The sequence below is a fragment of the Schistocerca piceifrons genome, chromosome 5 (genome assembly GCF_021461385.2).
Source record: "Schistocerca piceifrons isolate TAMUIC-IGC-003096 chromosome 5, iqSchPice1.1, whole genome shotgun sequence".
Taxonomy (NCBI): domain Eukaryota; kingdom Metazoa; phylum Arthropoda; class Insecta; order Orthoptera; family Acrididae; genus Schistocerca; species Schistocerca piceifrons.
Window position 1 is genome coordinate 44218597 of NC_060142.1, and position 16560 is coordinate 44235156.

Below are 16560 nucleotides of genomic sequence, written 5' to 3' on the forward strand. Positions count from 1 at the left end.
ATTTTTAGCTGTTTTCCTCGAAATGCGGTAAATAGTTGAATAGTACAAAAGATCGACAGTATTCTCCTATAGATTTTAGTTTTTTGAAACTATGCGCAAAACTCGCGTCGTAATCTATGATCATATTATTATTGGAGCATTATGAATTGTCAGTGCTAAACGGTGGAATCTAAGGTTGAAGAACTCTGTTTTTCTTTGTTTTTTTTTTTTTTTTTTTTTGTCGATTTATCCGTTTTCAATTAGAATAAGAATAACGAGCACATGCGAAGCTGAGATGGTTTTTCGAATAGATGATGGTTTGATCCTAGACCGAAGTCGATCGTCCCTAATAAAATATACTGTTACAGCTGTGTACAGTATAACGAAGTTCTTGAAGCTCATTAAAGTTGCACAAAACCACCTCCATGAAAAACTGTTGTTAAGTTTTTAATTTGTACTGTTACCCTAATTTCTATCCTCTTATTATTTCATAGAAATGGCAGACAAATGTTTAATTTTTTGAAGCAAATTAAGCATTGTACTTCATTGCTACGTCACTTTGTAAAACAGTTCCAGACTTTAGTTGGTGCCATTCTGATATACAACGGATGGCTGACAACGAAAGTGATAAACAACAATATTGAACAAAAGCGGTAAGTCTTGTACGCCAGAGGTACAGGCGTACCATATAATAGGCCACGCCTCGTAGTAACAAGTACATTGTTGTCTCAGCAGCGTTGTACCAATTCTAATTCCATGCGCTTGCTGTTTGATTCTGACGGCATTATTATTAAAATAGCACTGATCGCTTTACGCATTTTCTATTATAACTTAATATTTCAAAGCAATGCTGGTTGTACGAATAAAAATTACTCGTTTCTTGAAAACGGTTTATTCAAAAAATGAAAAAAATCGCACTGTTGCCACGACTAATAGATACTTAGTTTTTTTTACCTGGTTATTAGAAAAATGTAAAAAAATCAGCTGTTATAACCGAGACGAAATAAATACTGAAAAATAATGGTTATTCAGAACTAAAATATCGGAAAGCGTTTTAACTGATCGGTTTTTCCCATCCCTAGTTCTTTATCAGAACTTTATCTACTAAGTTCCCTCTACAACCCTTAGAAGCCTGTGGTAGGGATTGTGAAACACCCTTTATATGGGTTTGAATTAGTTGACCTATCGTCTTCCATATGGAAGTGTTAGTTGGTTTGGAGAACTTGTTTCCGTGGATCCTATCGACGTAACAGGCAATGTTGCTGTTCTGGACATGACAGTACAACGTGCTAACATCATGTTTTTATCAAAAATCACTGCAGATGACAAGACAGTGAGTTAAAGGAATGAGCCAGTGACAATGCAGCAACAGAGACAGGGAATGGTAGCACGACGATCGAACGCAAAGCAAATGAGAACAAAAATGAAATAATTGTTGATGTTTTTCGATGAGGGGGAAACAAGAATAGAATTTCTTGAATTTATACCTCAAGCTACTACAGGTAAGCGACGTTACTACGAGTATCTTGATGTGCTAAAACAAATGCATGAGGCACCGCAGAAAAAAATGGCCCGATTGCAGTGATCAAAGATTGGTGCACCGCCACATATCTCCCATTCCAACATCGTTGAGTGACATGCGTGTCTGGCCAGAATGAAAGTGACAACGGTTTTGATCACAGTCTACTCATCCTTTGTCTTTTTCCTGTTCCAAAGGAGGCTAAAAGACCTAAAAGAGAATCATTTTCAGCACGTAATAGAGGTCAAACAGTAATCGATGAATATATTACACGGGTTTCACAGAAACAAGCACTCTGAAGCACTTGACAATCGGTCAGATGATGGAAAACTGTGAAATAGAGGATATAGGCACCTGCTATGAGAACCAGTCACCAACGTTCCTCCAGCCGTAGGACAGGAATTTTAGTTGCTTTTGATACCCTGCTTGAACAGGCTATACCAGGAGGAAAATTTCATATTCGGGGAAGTTATTTGAATCACAGGAGGCTAACTAAAACAAAAACCTTTATACTGACTGTATCCGAACGGGGTCGAGAAAACTGAAGGGGTAGTTTAGGAACACTTTTTGTGTTTCCGTATAACGGATCAGTGGTCATCTCGTCTGACACAGAATAATGTCAGTATGGACTATTTTGAAGAACAACCACCATGCAACATACACTCTATTCCTGCGATTTCCAAGATGCAGTTATCAAAATAATTTCTCGCCTTCGTCACTGATGAACGTGGTTCAAAATGCCTATTAACATTACTGTGAATACATGTAGTATGCTTAACTGACTCGTGGAAGTGGTGCACAACCGCTGAATTTGTTGTCCATTCTTCCTTGGCATTTTATAAAACCATCGACGTATGTCCGCCCACGGTTTTCGCTGGCTGCAGCAGTATAGGGGAAATTTGAAAGCAGGGCAGTAATTACCGACGAGCAACGCAACATGAAGAAAGGCTACCATTAACATTATTTTTGTTAGCAAGTGGAGGAAGTAACGTTAGTAAATGTTCTGAATGTGAATAGCTGCTATATCTCAGATATTTCCGATGCATGCAGTGACATGTACAAAGAACTCAAATATTTTATCAGTCTACGTTAAGGAATACATTATAATGCCAACAGGGTATGATTAATGTAATGTAAAATATATGTATATCCTGTCACACAAGCTAAATGATATAACCTGCTATATAGTATGTTGCAGGGGATAAAATGTGGTCAAAAGCTCCCCAAATTACTGTCATACATTGCGATGTAATTACAGCTATCTTGAACGTAAACCATGAGAATGATGAGGTCTTCGGTATACTTTTAATTTCGCATTGTTTAGAATGATAGATACATAATTGTTTACTACACAGACTTAGCAGTAGGACTGTTTAACTTTCTGAAATCGTTACAGAGACAAATCCAGAACAGCCTGTTATCCCTTCGGATATTTATTGAACAAAATGACGTATAGATTAATAATGTGGTATGGAAATCACTGGTAGTGAATGAGGTAACGTTTATAACGCCTTGAATCCTATAACCAGAGTGTAGTCTCGAAAGTAGCATGTAGTTTTCGTACCAGATATAGTAGACCAGTTATTAACATATTCTTTATACTTCTGATACCATTTTACTGTAAGATAAATTAACTACATGCTAATAAGTATCAAGAATATTTACTCATTTTAATGCTACAACTACAGTCCCAACAATCTCATTAGTGAAGTATACATTAGTAACAATAATAAGTGCCAAGCCAACCCTAGAAAATTAATGTTATGAAAATAAAATATGCTCTAGTGGTGATGTGATAGACGATTTCTTACCTCCTGAGTGATTTCCGCTTCCTCTTCGTAACTTAACGCTACCACAGCCAACATTAGGTTGATCAAGTAAAAAGAACCGAAAAATACAACTACCGTAAAAAACACAACGCTGATTGGCCCACTGGACGCGAGTACCTGAAAAAGAAAACGTTTTATGTTAATCTTCTACCCAAAAAATGAAAATGAGTATTGTAAACAAGTGTTGGTTTACTGTGTGAGGGCCAGTCATAAAGTTTTAATTGTATTAATTATCACCTCGAAAAAATAAAATTACGTAGTTTTCTTTTCTTTTTTTCCTGGTACATGTCTGCCATCCTGGTTCACGCTGAAATTCCTAAACCGCAACACCGCAGCACGGTCCTGGAGGAGCCAGAATGGAAATAACACATCCCACGGATAAAGCTGTGAAGGATCGTGCTGTTATTTGTTTTTGATAAAATCGGAAATGTTGGAGCTGTGTGAGGATGGTCTAGGTGACTGCTTTAGCTGTCTAGATTGCCCTGATACAGTTACGACATGTCGACTGCTGCCGAAAACAAGGTACCGCACGATACTCAGCTTTGTGAACGGTTTGCACGATTTTTTTGGCTCCCCTAGCGACATGCTACACGACTGTAGCGCAGCCATTTTAAAGTGTACCGGACAAGTACCAGCAAACAAATAAACAAACAAAAAAAATCAACTGGGTAAAATTATTTCCTTGACAACCTTTCGTACGTGTCGCTGCGCAGTTATCGTCGTAGCGCTTCCGACTGTTGTGTTTATTTATTTACACACTTACCTGAATGAAAAATGCTCCCATCGTACAGCAAAAAGGCGAATATGTCCTGGGCAGAGTTAGGGATCTAAAAAAAGCGAACTACCTTTTCGACTTATCTGGCAGCTTCAAAGACATTTAAATAAAAACATCTTGACACATTCGCGCTCTTTTACTTGCAGCATTAGTACCCATGTCATACTGTATAATGCATCGTGTGAAGTAAAGTCTATATTTTTATAGCTAAGTTTAACGAGATTTTGCATCACCACCCAGATTTTATAGCCGGCCGGAGTGGCCGAGCGGTTAAAGGCGCTTCAGTCTGGAACCGCACGACCGCTACGGTCGCAGGTTCGAATCCTGCCTTGGGCATGGATGTGTGTGATGTCCTTAGGTTAGTTAGCTTTAAGTAGTTCTAAGTTCTAGGGGACTTATGACCACAGCAGTTGAGTCCCATAGTGCTCAGAGCCATTTGAACCATTTGAACCAGATTTTATAACTGTTTGCATGGATGGGTCTAAACAGGGAGATTTTCTCGGTTGTTCTGTCGTGATCCCCCACGCTGCCCTCTGGACAGGGCTTCCAGAGCAGTTTTCAGCTTATTACGCGGAACTGTTCGCTGTCCTGAGGGCAGTGAAGCAGATGAGACGGCGTCATGACAAGAAATTCCTGATCTGCTCAGATTCTCGAAGTGCTCTTCTCGCTACTGTACAGATGTATCCAGCAGATCGGATGGGGCAAGAAGTGCAGTATTTCCTCCTTCTCTTTCAAAGGCAAGACAAAGAAATAATTTTCTGCTGGGATCCAGGGCACACAGGGTTCGGGGAAACGAACTCTTTGATACGGCTGCCAAGGGGGCTCGTTCCCTTCTTCCTCCTGCTCGCTGTTCGGTCCCCTTGCAGGCTGTCGCCTCATTTGTGACTAGGAAGGCCATGTGTTTGTGGGAGGCTCAGTGGCTGGAAGTGGGGAACAATAAACTACGTTCCGCGAAACCTTCAGTGCGACCGCGACGGTCTGAAGAGGTAGTCCTTACACGGCTTAAAATGGGACATTACCCATTGACACATGGCTTTCTCCTACGTCGCGAGGAGCCCCCAATATGTCACAGATGCGGGACACAGCTGTCAATACGACATATTTCAACTGAGTGTGTGTTATATGACGACCTGAGGGTTGATCTGCGTCTCCTACAGGACCCGCCGTCTTTTTTAACTGATAATGATACGAGTGCTGTTCGTGTTTTATGATTTTATGTGGTGTGTGGAATGCTTCCCGAAATACTGAGTGTGAGATTTTAATGCATCATTATTTATAATTACTCATCTACCCACAGTCATCTGTCCGCCTTTTATCCAAGATTTTTTTCTAGTTTTTCTCCTGTGTCTCGTCGGATTTTACTACGAACTTTTCTGAAACTCACCTTATCTGGGTTACCTTGAAATTCTTGCGGGGGAATGGAACTTGATTTCCCGTTTCATTGCTATTTTTAATAGATTTTCACTATCTCATTGGTATATCATGTTTGGCGCCCTCAGCCATAAATCATCATCATCATCATCATATCATCATCATCATCATCATATCATCATCATCATCATGTAAAGTAACATGACACATCATTCCATGTCGTATACATGACACATGCCACCATGCCATCCAGCATGGCATTTGTCACGTCGTGCAATATGACACAACGTGTCATTAACGTTTAGAATACATGCATCCCCGCTCTGGGATACTTACTATTATAAATGCTCGGATACTTCCCATTGTAGATGCGTCCCATTCTTCAGAAGCACATAAATTTCTGTCCATTTGTCCTTACGCCCCTCACCATATATGTGACAGGGGGTGGGTTTTGGCGAGAAATGGTCCCCTTAGAAAAAAAAAATCAATCCAACCCCGCACCCAGAAATCAAAAAATTGTTTTACCGTCCCCTCAGGAACAAATACGTCCCTAGAAATTCTAACCATCCGGAAGAACTTGCTTACTTATTACAAGTATGATATTTTGAATTGTTTGCGGTGGTGGCGAATATTCTGGATTTTGCGCACAGCATCAGGGGCTTTAGACTACAAATTGCGAGATGCAGGTGTGCCAACACCTTGCAGCTAAGAGAGCTCACTGTGCTCTGGAAGTAGGGTTAACTAGTAAGTAAACGCGAATATGTCAAGATGTTTCGCTTTAAATGTTTTGGAAGCTACCAGCTAAGTCGAAAAGCTCCTTCCCTTCTTTTACGTCCCTAACTCGCCAAGGAAATATTCGTCTTTTTGTGCTAGGAGTCTTACTCTACCATAATTTCGACATTAGATCGTCATAGCTTGGCAGCCGATGTAGATTTTTGTTGACTCGGGCGACGAAAGATGCGGCACAGATTTTTATTCTACTTCGAACCATGTTGCTTATATCGTGGTAACGGATAAAGTTTTCACGAAAAAAAACAGGACGTCCGTTAATTATATGTAGCTCTCTACCTTCTTAAAATATTTGAACCAATTCGCACAAGTCTGAAACACAGAAGTGCCACCCGCAAAAAACGCAATAAACGTGTTTGTTCCTCGTAAAATCCGAATGAAGCTAAATTGTTGAAAGCGAATTTTAAATTTTACCATAAGGATACATTTTTTATTTATTAGATTCACTTTAGACCCTTTCCATGCATTCAATTCACGTAAGAACGAAATTTACGTGCCCCATTTACCTCGCCTTTAAGTTTACTGGATAAAAAAATTTCGTTTTGACTTCATGCATTTATCTACCTTCGTGCAAAGTTTGAACGGATTCGTATAAGTTTGAGGTGTAGAAGTGGTGAGCTCCAAAGAACTCCGAGAAAAGCGTGTTTTTTGCATATTTTTGCACGCAAAATCCGAACGGTGCACATACAAATGGTTCCATTAGCTGAATATTAATTTCAACTCAATCAAAATCTTTTTCAAAAGGAATTAATCGATTCTCAAAATTCGCCTGGGCGTCAGCTCGATATTAGAACATTCACAGTCTTCAGTGCTACAGCTGAGTCTTCCTTCGATTTTTTGTTGTCTTCCTTGGAGTCACAGCTGCTTCTCTAAACCCTTCATTGTGCTGCTTTGTAGATATACAAAGCTGAGTTTGAAGAGGATTTTCTCTCCGGTCAGCGAGAGTTTGACATTTTCCTTATGTGAACTGATGTGCTTCTAAATGGGGCTAAAAAGGTGACCACCAGTCTGTGCTAGTTTCGAGTCACGTGACATCACGTGTCCTTTTGTGTAGCTTCGCTATTCTGGCGCATGATGCCCTCAATGTAGGGTGATTATTTGATGTTCTGAATGAGAATACGCAAAATCAATATTTCTTGGTCTATTATCTTTGATGCTTGTAAATTTGTACTTAGTATATAATTCTGCTAAGAATTGGCCAGTTCGGAACAAGAAGAGAAGAAGTTGTAAACTTTCCCCCTGTAAAGCATTTACGTACATGATATGTGAAAAACGTGAAGTCAACTTGCCCTTGAATAAAGTAGAAAACGATATTTTGATACATAACCAGCGCGGATTAACAAACTTTTGTCTTGGGAAACAACTGGCTCTTTATTCGCACAAAGTAATGAGTACTACCGACAAGGGACATTAAGGGGTTTCCATATTTCTAGATTTCCAGAAAGTTTTGGACTTAGTTCTTCATAAGCGACTTCTAATCAGATTGCGCGCCTATGGTATAACTTCCTGATTGTGCCACTGAATTCCTGATTTCGTAGTAAAAGTCACCGATGGGACGATATTTCAACTATTTAGTAGGGTCTACTAAACAGGTATGCTGCATCTGTAAGCTACCTACCCTGGTAAATTGACAGATCAACAGAAAACCTTAAGAATGAATGTCTCTAAGCGTATAAAGATATTTTGGAACCTCGGCCTACCTTCTTTAACGCAGTGCAAATGACTGGCTTATATGCAACACAGTGGCTGTGTCCTGCCGCCTCTCAGGGACATAATAAATTATAAAAGACACACAACATCGCCGGCAAGTGTCAGTGAACATTTTATCTCTAACAAAAACTGTTCAACATAATGAAATCTATCACACCTTGACATTTGTCACAAAGACTTTGAAATACCTTGTATCAACGATTTAAGCGACAAACTGAACAGCCCTCTTAGATATTTTGCAGATGGTGCTACCGTTTACCGCCTCGTAAAGTCATCAGATGATGTCGGAAGTGGAGGTCCAAAGGTAAAGCGTGTGCCTGGAAATTGAGAGGTCGTAGAATCGAATCCCGGTCGGAACAAGGAAACTTTCAGCCTCCCTTTGATCTAGCCTTCATCTCTCTACGCTGTGGACAGTCGTCAAGATCGACACGTGGATTCGGATTTAAAACTGTAGATCCTCTTTCCCCAGTTGGGTAACGGGTAGATTAGGGTCACGAAAGTGGCGTTCAGTCGAAAGATTTACGCTCGGCGATTTAACCTCACGAAAGTATTACCAGAATATCAAAACGAACTGGAAAATGATTTAGATAATCATAATGAGATATCTGCATTGTGGAAAAAATAGCAATTAACTCTGAATAACGAAAGGTGTGAGGTCATCCTCATGAGTACGAAAAGGAATCCATTAAGTTTAGGTTACACGAAAAATCACACAAATTGAAAAGCTGTCAATTCAACTAAATACCTAGGGATTACAGTTATGAATGACTGAAACTGGGCCATCATATAAAAAATGTTGTGGGGAAGGGGAATCATAGAATGCGTTTTATCTGTAAAATACTTAGCAGACGCGACAGATCTACTAAAGGGGCTGCTTACACTAAGACTGTCCGCCGTTTCGTGAAGTACTCTTGCGGAGTATGGAATCCTTACCTGATAGGATTGAAGGGAGGAACTTTCGAAGTGAAGCGAAATAATACTGTTCCACCGCTTAGATTATCTGATGTGGCAATGAAGCGCGGTCGACGTGAAAAAAAGGAATCAAGGCTAATAGTGAGAGGGAAGTATTTACAGACATGAATAGAGGCAGATACGATCCGGTCATACGAAATATTCTGCACCTTTGGTGGATAAAGTCGGCCAACCTCAGCAGCTACCTGCAGCAGAATGCTGCATCACCAATATTGCCCAGACATAGCGCAATATTGTCATGTATTGCAGTCACATTACAGCAATGTTGAGGGCACACTATTTCGACTAGACATTTCCGTTAAATAAGTCTTTAGTAAACGTACTTTAATGTCCATATCCAACAAACGGATCACCATCAATAAGATCTACATCTACATCTACACACATACTCCGCAATCCACCATACGGTGCGTGGCGGCGGGTACCCCGTACCACAACTAGCATCTTCTCTCCCTGTTCCACTCCCAAACAGAACGAGGGAAAAATGACTGCCTATATGCCTCTGTACGAGCACTAATCTCTCTTATCTTATCTTTGAGGTCTTTCCGCGAAATATAAGTTGGCGGCAGTAAAATTGTACTGCAGTCACCCTCAAATGCTGGTTCTCTAAATTTCCTCAGTAGCGATTCACGAAAAGAACGCCTCCTTTCCTCCAGAGACTCCCACCCGAGTTCCTGAAGCATTACCGTAACACTCGCGTGATGATCTAACCTACCAGTAACAAATCTAGCAGCTCGCCTCTGAATTGTTTCTATGTCCTCCCTCAATCCGACCTGATAGGGATCCCAAACGCTCGAGCAGTACTCAAGAATAGGTCCTATTAGTGTTTTATAAGCGGTCTCCTTTACAGATGAACCACATCTTCCCAAAATTCTACCAATGAACCGAAGACGACTATCCGCCTTCCCCACAACTGCCATTACATGCTTGTTCCACTTCATATCGCTCTGCAATGTTACGCCCAAATATTTAATCGACGTGACTGTGTCAAGCGCTACACTACTAATGGAGTATTCAAACATTACAGGATTATTTTTCCTATTCATCTGCATTAATTTACATTTATCTATATTTAGAGTTATCTGCCATTCTTTACACCAATCACAAATCCTGTCCAAGTAATCTTGTATCCTCCTACAGTCACTCAACGACGACACCTTCCCGTACACCACAGCATCATCAACAAACAGCCGGACATTGCTATCCACCCTATCCAAAAGATCACTTATGTAGATAGAAAACAACAGCGGACCTACAACACTTCCCTGGGACACTCCAGATGATACCCTCACCTCCGATGAACACTCACTATCGAGGACAACGTACTGGGTTCTATTACTTAAAAAGTCTTCGAGCCACTCACATATTTGGGAACGTTATACATCCTCGCCAAATGGGATACTGTAGAGAGATTGGGAAACTAATCGATGACACTAACGCAAAGTCGGAATTAGGAATTTTACATCATGACCTCTCCTTCCGCAGTTGGCTAAATACGCTATGTGATCAAAAGTATCCGGATATCCCACAAAACAAACCTTTTTCATATTAGGTGCATTGTGCTGCCACCTACTGCCAGGTACTCCATATCAGCGACCTCAGTAGTCATCAGACATCGTGAGAGAGCAGAATGGGGCGCTCCGCGGAACACAACGGACTTCGAACGTGGTCAGCTGATTGGGTGTCACTTGTGTCATACGTCTGTACGCGAGATTTCCACACTCCTAAATATCCCTAGGTCCACTGTTCCCGATGTGATACTGAAGTGGAAACGTGAAGGGACACGTACAGCATAAAATCGTACAGGCCGACCTCGTCTGTTGACTGACAGACCGCCGACAGTTGAAGAGGATCATAATGTGTAATAGGCAGACATCTATCCAGACCATCACACATGAATTTCAAGCTGCATCAGGATCCACTGCAAGTACTATGACAGGCGGGAGGTGAGAAAACTTGGATTTCATGGTCGAGCGACTGCTCATAAGCCACACATCACGCCGGTAAATGCCAAACGACGCCTCTGTTTGTGTAAGGAGCGTAAACATTGGACGATTGAACTGTGGAAAAACGTTGTGTGGAAAGAATATCACGGAACACAATGTGGCGATCCGATGGCAGGTTGTGGGTATTGCGAATGCCCGGTGAACATCTGCCAGCGTGTGTAGTGTCAACAGTAAAATTCCGAGGAGGTGGTGTTATGGTGTGGTCGTGTGTTTCATGGAGGGGGTTGCACCCCTTGTTGTTTTGCGTGCCACTGTCACAGTACAGGCCTACATTGATGTTTTAAGCACCTTCTTGCTTCCCACTGTTGAAGAGCAGTTCCGGGATGTCAGGCCTCACCGACCGACATCGATACCTCTCCTCAGTGCCGCACTCAGTGAAGAATGGGCTGCCATTCCCCAAGAAACCTTCCAGCACCTGATTGAGCGTGTGCCTGCGAGAGTGGAACCTGTCATCAAGGCTAAGGGTGGGCCAACATCGTATTGAATTCCAGCATTACCGATGGAGGGCGCCACGAACTTGTAAGTCATTTTCAGCCACGTTTCCGAATACTTTTGATCACATAGCTTACTTGTGGTAAAAAGTCGTTTCGCAACCTGAACTCGAAACGTCTACTTCAGAACAGAGTGCCACAATAAAACCGTGTCGGCTCTGCAGTGCAGACGAATATAGCGAAAAATAAACGCTGGCAACAGATGCTTAAAACGCAGAATGGGAAGGAAATTGTGATTCTAAAAGATCACAAAATAATTATGATAGAGCAACGTCTATAAATCGATGAAACATTATAAAATGTAACTTCCAATAAGTCAGAGAGAGATGAGTAGTTTCATGAAAATTTAGCTGATCATTACGAAAGTGAAATAAGTGCTTAAATGATAATCTCTGTTATCTTAATACATATTCGTGTGTGTGTGTGTGTGTGTGTGTGTGTGTGTGTGGCAGAGAGAGAGAGAGATAGAGATTAGAGAGAGAGAAAGAGAGAGAGAGAGAGAGAGAGAGATCGAGCATTTATTTCAGGTTGCTATGGAAAACAAACATTGTTTAGGTCTGACGCTGAGTTTCTTTGCCCTCGTTCTCGACTGACAGGATATCTGAGATCGTCCGATCAAGTTCTCTTTCAGGAATTGAACTTCGACCTTATACATGGCGCATTGTCTTCTTCTGAGTGCAGCGAGACAATACCCCCCTCTCTCCCTCTCTCTCTCTCTCTCTCTCTCTCTCTCTCTCTCTCTCTCTCTGTCTGGGGAAGCAATAAAGAAGTCTGGCGTTCTCGAGCGCAGGTCGCCCTTCTAATGCCTCTGATATCAGATCCTTCTGTCATAAAGGAACGATTGGAAGCTCCACACTTCACCGGAACTCAGCATAGACCTGTTAGGGCATTAGCTTAATGGAAAGAAGCAGCCTCCTTCCAGTCTGATAGCAAGAATTCTGTGACGCGAATTAAGATAAGGAGCAAACATTCTTCTCTTTTCAATTTATGTTCACAACTACTACTTTACAGCAGTTTCTGAAGCAAAGAAAGTAATTAAAAGGATTACCGGTGTGTCAGAGTGCCAACAAGGGCGGTTCATTTCAAAGTCTTCCAAGAACTCTGTCGTTCGTATTTTTGTTCGGTCATTTTGACTACATTATTCCTTCTCCTGTAAGTGTTATTAAAGATAGGTGGATGTGGTGGTCTAGCGGGTAGATAGCTTGACTTGGGCACTGGCGGTCTTGGGTTCCATTCCGCGTAGGGGCGGAGCTTTTCCTCGTTGCGTTCCCTCCAGGAAGGCTCCTGGTCCACTCACCTGTTAACAAACCGGTCATAAAAGGCGATCGAGCAGATGCGCTCGCCACCCTCCCCCTCCTATTGCCGCGGCGAAGAAAGGCTACACTCTCCCTGCAGAGAGGCCAATAGCCTTGTGAAGGGCCTGGAACACGAACCTTATCATTAAAAGTAATCCTGCGTAGCTGCTCATACAAAAAAGTTCTCTACGTGTACTATCTGACCGAAAGTATGTGGACGTGTCTTTATAACGCGGAGCTGACGACTAAATGTCACCGTAGGCGGACTCACCGGTATAAAAAACGCGGGGCGTATTGTGTTGTCAGTAGAGACGCAGTAACGTGGACTAGTCGTTCGATGTCACAATTACAACAAATGCATCAGGGGTATTTCAACCCTTTTAAAGCTGCCCACGTCGTTGGAAAAATGGAAATGAGCATATGGCATCATTGGCCGAGAGGCTCCATCCGGGGAAGTTCGGCCGGCGAGTGCAGGTCTTATTTCAGTCGCCCCACATTGTGTGACTCGTATGTCGGTGATGAGGATGAAATGATGATGAGGACAACACAACACCCAGTCCACGCGCGGAGAAAAATCCCCAAACCTGTCGGAAATCGAACCCGGGCCCGCTGCACAGCAGGCAAGCACGGAACCACCCAGCTAAGCAGGTGGACACGTCGTTGGTGCGACTGTGAAGGGGCAAAGCGATGTAACAACCACAGCTGGACAAAAATGAGGCAGCTATCGTGTACTGACGGACAGGAATCGTCGAGCACTGCAGAGGGTGCTTGTAAAAATATAGAATGAAATCTGAGAAATGAATCATTTGTGAGTTCCAAAGTGCTACCAGCTGTTCAGCTAGCACAATGACTGTGCCTAAGTTGTTAAATAGAACTGGGTCATAAGCCAAACATATGTGCAGTCAGCGCTAAGCGAGGTTGTGTAAAGAGGGACGTCACTGAATAGTGGACGATTGGAAACGAGTGACTTGGAGTGATGAATCAACCTATGGCAATCCGATGGAAGGGTTCGGGTTTGGGGAATGCCTGGAGATCGTTGACTGTCATCGTGTATGGTGCCACCAATGAAATACGGAGGAGGTGGTGCTGTTATGCTATCGGGCTGTTGTTCGTATTTAGGACGTGGTCTCCCTATTGCGCTTAAAAAACTCTAAATGTGGAAGGATATCAACACGTTTTACAGCACTGCGTACAGCGTGCAATAGAGACACATTTCGTAAATAATGATTATTTGTATCAGCATTACATTGCACCCTCTTATCAAGGAGCACCTGGGAGGCAATGGTCTGTGGACAATACTGAGCGAGGTGGCGCAGTGGTTAGCACACTGGACTCTCATTCGGGAGGACGACGGTTCAAAACCCTGTCCGGCCATCCTGATTTAGGTTTATTATGATTTCCCTAAATCGTTTCAGGCAAATACTAGGATAGTTACTTTGAAAGGGCAAGGCCGACCTCCTTCCCTAATCAGTTGGGAGCGATGACCTCGCTATTTGGTTCCCGCCCCCAAATCAACCAAACAACCAGTGGACAATGATATTCCTGAAATATAATTGCCTGCACACAGTTCCTACCCGAACATCTTTAAGATGAATTAGAACGTAGACTTCGCTCCAGACCCCAGCGGCCAACCTTGTGAGGTTTCGGCTCTCTAGGCAGAACCGGCGGGGTCAGGGATTTTCTCCTTCCTCGAGATGAATGGGTGTTTGTGTTGTCCTCATCGTTCATGGAACTGGCGAGACTGAGCAAAGGTTGGGAATTTGTACGGACGCTGATAACCGCGCAGCAGCCAAATTTCATCATCATCCTAATCATTGAGGCTAAATGGGCTGCCGTTCTTCCAGAGACATTCAGATACCTCACTGAAAGTGTCCCCAGCACAGTTGAAGCCGCCGTATAGCCGAAGGATGGGCACTCTCCGCATTAATGCTCACTAACAGGTGCGCGGATACTTTTTGACCAAATGTACTTCCGTCTACTCTGGGAGGATGTTCTACCTCTGATTAATCGCACTGCTGATTCAACGTCCTTTACCTAACTACTTTCCATATGGTGATGATTCTACTTCCGTAGCAGAATTCGCTAACCCACACCTACGCAATAGTAGTGGGTTTGCAGGTATCTGGGGCGAGTCCTGGTTTGGCCGGCAAGAGGAGATGGTGGCGTAAAGTTCCCGAGCATCAGACTTTGAGTCAATGTTCTGGATTATATTCCAGACATCTCCGCAGGGTCTCGTGGAGTGAGCGCATGTGACACTAATGGTCTGTCTGTCGGATGAGGACATTAAGCCCTGAGTTTCTTTTGCTCTTATTCGAGAGGAGTAATCTATGTGCCAGAACCCATATTTCGCTCTCTCCCTTTTCTCGTCATCATACAACACAAACATGACACCACACTATACGCACACCCATTACAATCAGCTTCACTTAACACATGCACTTAAAGACAGAACTGTCACATACCGCGAGGAAAGGTGCCATTGTGCTCTTTGGAATAAAACCACTTGCGATTACAGGAAATGTATTCGCAATTGCGATTATGATGGAACTTCAGCTATTAATCTACTGGTGAGAGTGAAAATTTGTGCCGGACCGGGAATCGTCTCCGGATTTCCCACTTTACGTTAGCGGTCGCTTTAACCGCCTGGGTCATCCGATCACGCCTCCAGCACCGACCTAAACTTTGTAAGACCATAGCTCCAATGCTCTGATTTATTTTGCCTTTTTGTTTTATTTAATGTTACATCGCTGAGTTTCTGTAAATGTTGTTGGATTGAATCGATACCATGAGAGTCGTTATCCTCTTCTGTGGAAAAAACTTTGATGTCACGGTTTGATTTTGTGCAATGTAGTGTATCTATCATTTAAACTCTTTGTCTCATTTGGAAGGAACAAAACTTAATGTATATAATTGTAATTTCTGTGTGAATAATTTTTCGAAGAATTGTCAATATTAGCAAATGTTCTGTTTTAATTAATATGTTTGGTTGCTGTTGTGTAAACTGCTGACCTTTACTTAGGGTTCTGAGTTATTTTGTATGTAAAAGGTGGTGTGGTTCCCCTCGGGAACAGAACTGAGTAGCGCGGGCAAATTGTGGTTGGCATGGATAGAAGAGGTGGATTGAGAGTCAGTCGGGGACGAGCTACCAAACTGTCAACTGCTCATGTAAAAGTTGTGTATTGTGCTAGTGCCGAGAGAGGGTTTTCGTGCCACTTTCCGATGTCTCGGATGGACGGATAAAGAGCTGGAACTATTCTGGAATTGGTATCTACGTATTATCGCCATCAAGAAATGACAGGATCCAGCATTTCCGCGTGCTAATCCACCCACCGACATCCACTCGCCACCACGTTGCGCAGTCACTGAAAAAGGAACCAAGGAATTGCAAATATGCAATGTGAAGGATCAGCTCATTGGATGTTTTAGTGTGCGCAAATATAAGGTAACTTATACTCGAACTCTAATACCTACCTTGATTTTTTTATCCCTAGTCACACAACCACTTAGGGTCCTTCCCATGACAAAAATGCTTACCGAGTGTCCATATTGTGAAAATAGGAAAGCCCAGTGTTTTACTAATTAATGCCACTTGAAGATAGTAAAAAGAAAGTTAAAGTTTATGTAGCGGAACTGAGTTATATAGTAAATGATGCTTGTTGAAAATAATCTTTCTATTAAAACTGTTTATTAATATTTTGTTGCCAACTTCTAAAGTGAATGTTCTCCAAACTGTAGTTTATAGAGTTTTGCAAATTAAATGATCACAGTGCAGCCTGTTGAAAATCACCCAAAGGTGAGCTATTGTCTTATAACCACGTCAATTT

The 16560-nt window shown here is 42.3% G+C and overlaps 1 protein-coding gene across 1 annotated transcript in view; it reads right to left on the minus strand.

The window, feature by feature from the left end:
- The window catches only part of LOC124798172 (sodium channel protein 60E-like), a 290757-nt gene that overhangs the window by 223254 nt on the left and 50943 nt on the right, over nucleotides 1–16560 (minus strand). Inside the window, exon 6 of the mRNA XM_047261456.1 lies at nucleotides 3310–3444. Coding sequence (XP_047117412.1) covers nucleotides 3310–3444 — 135 coding nt within the window. The remainder of the gene's footprint in view (nucleotides 1–3309; nucleotides 3445–16560) is intronic.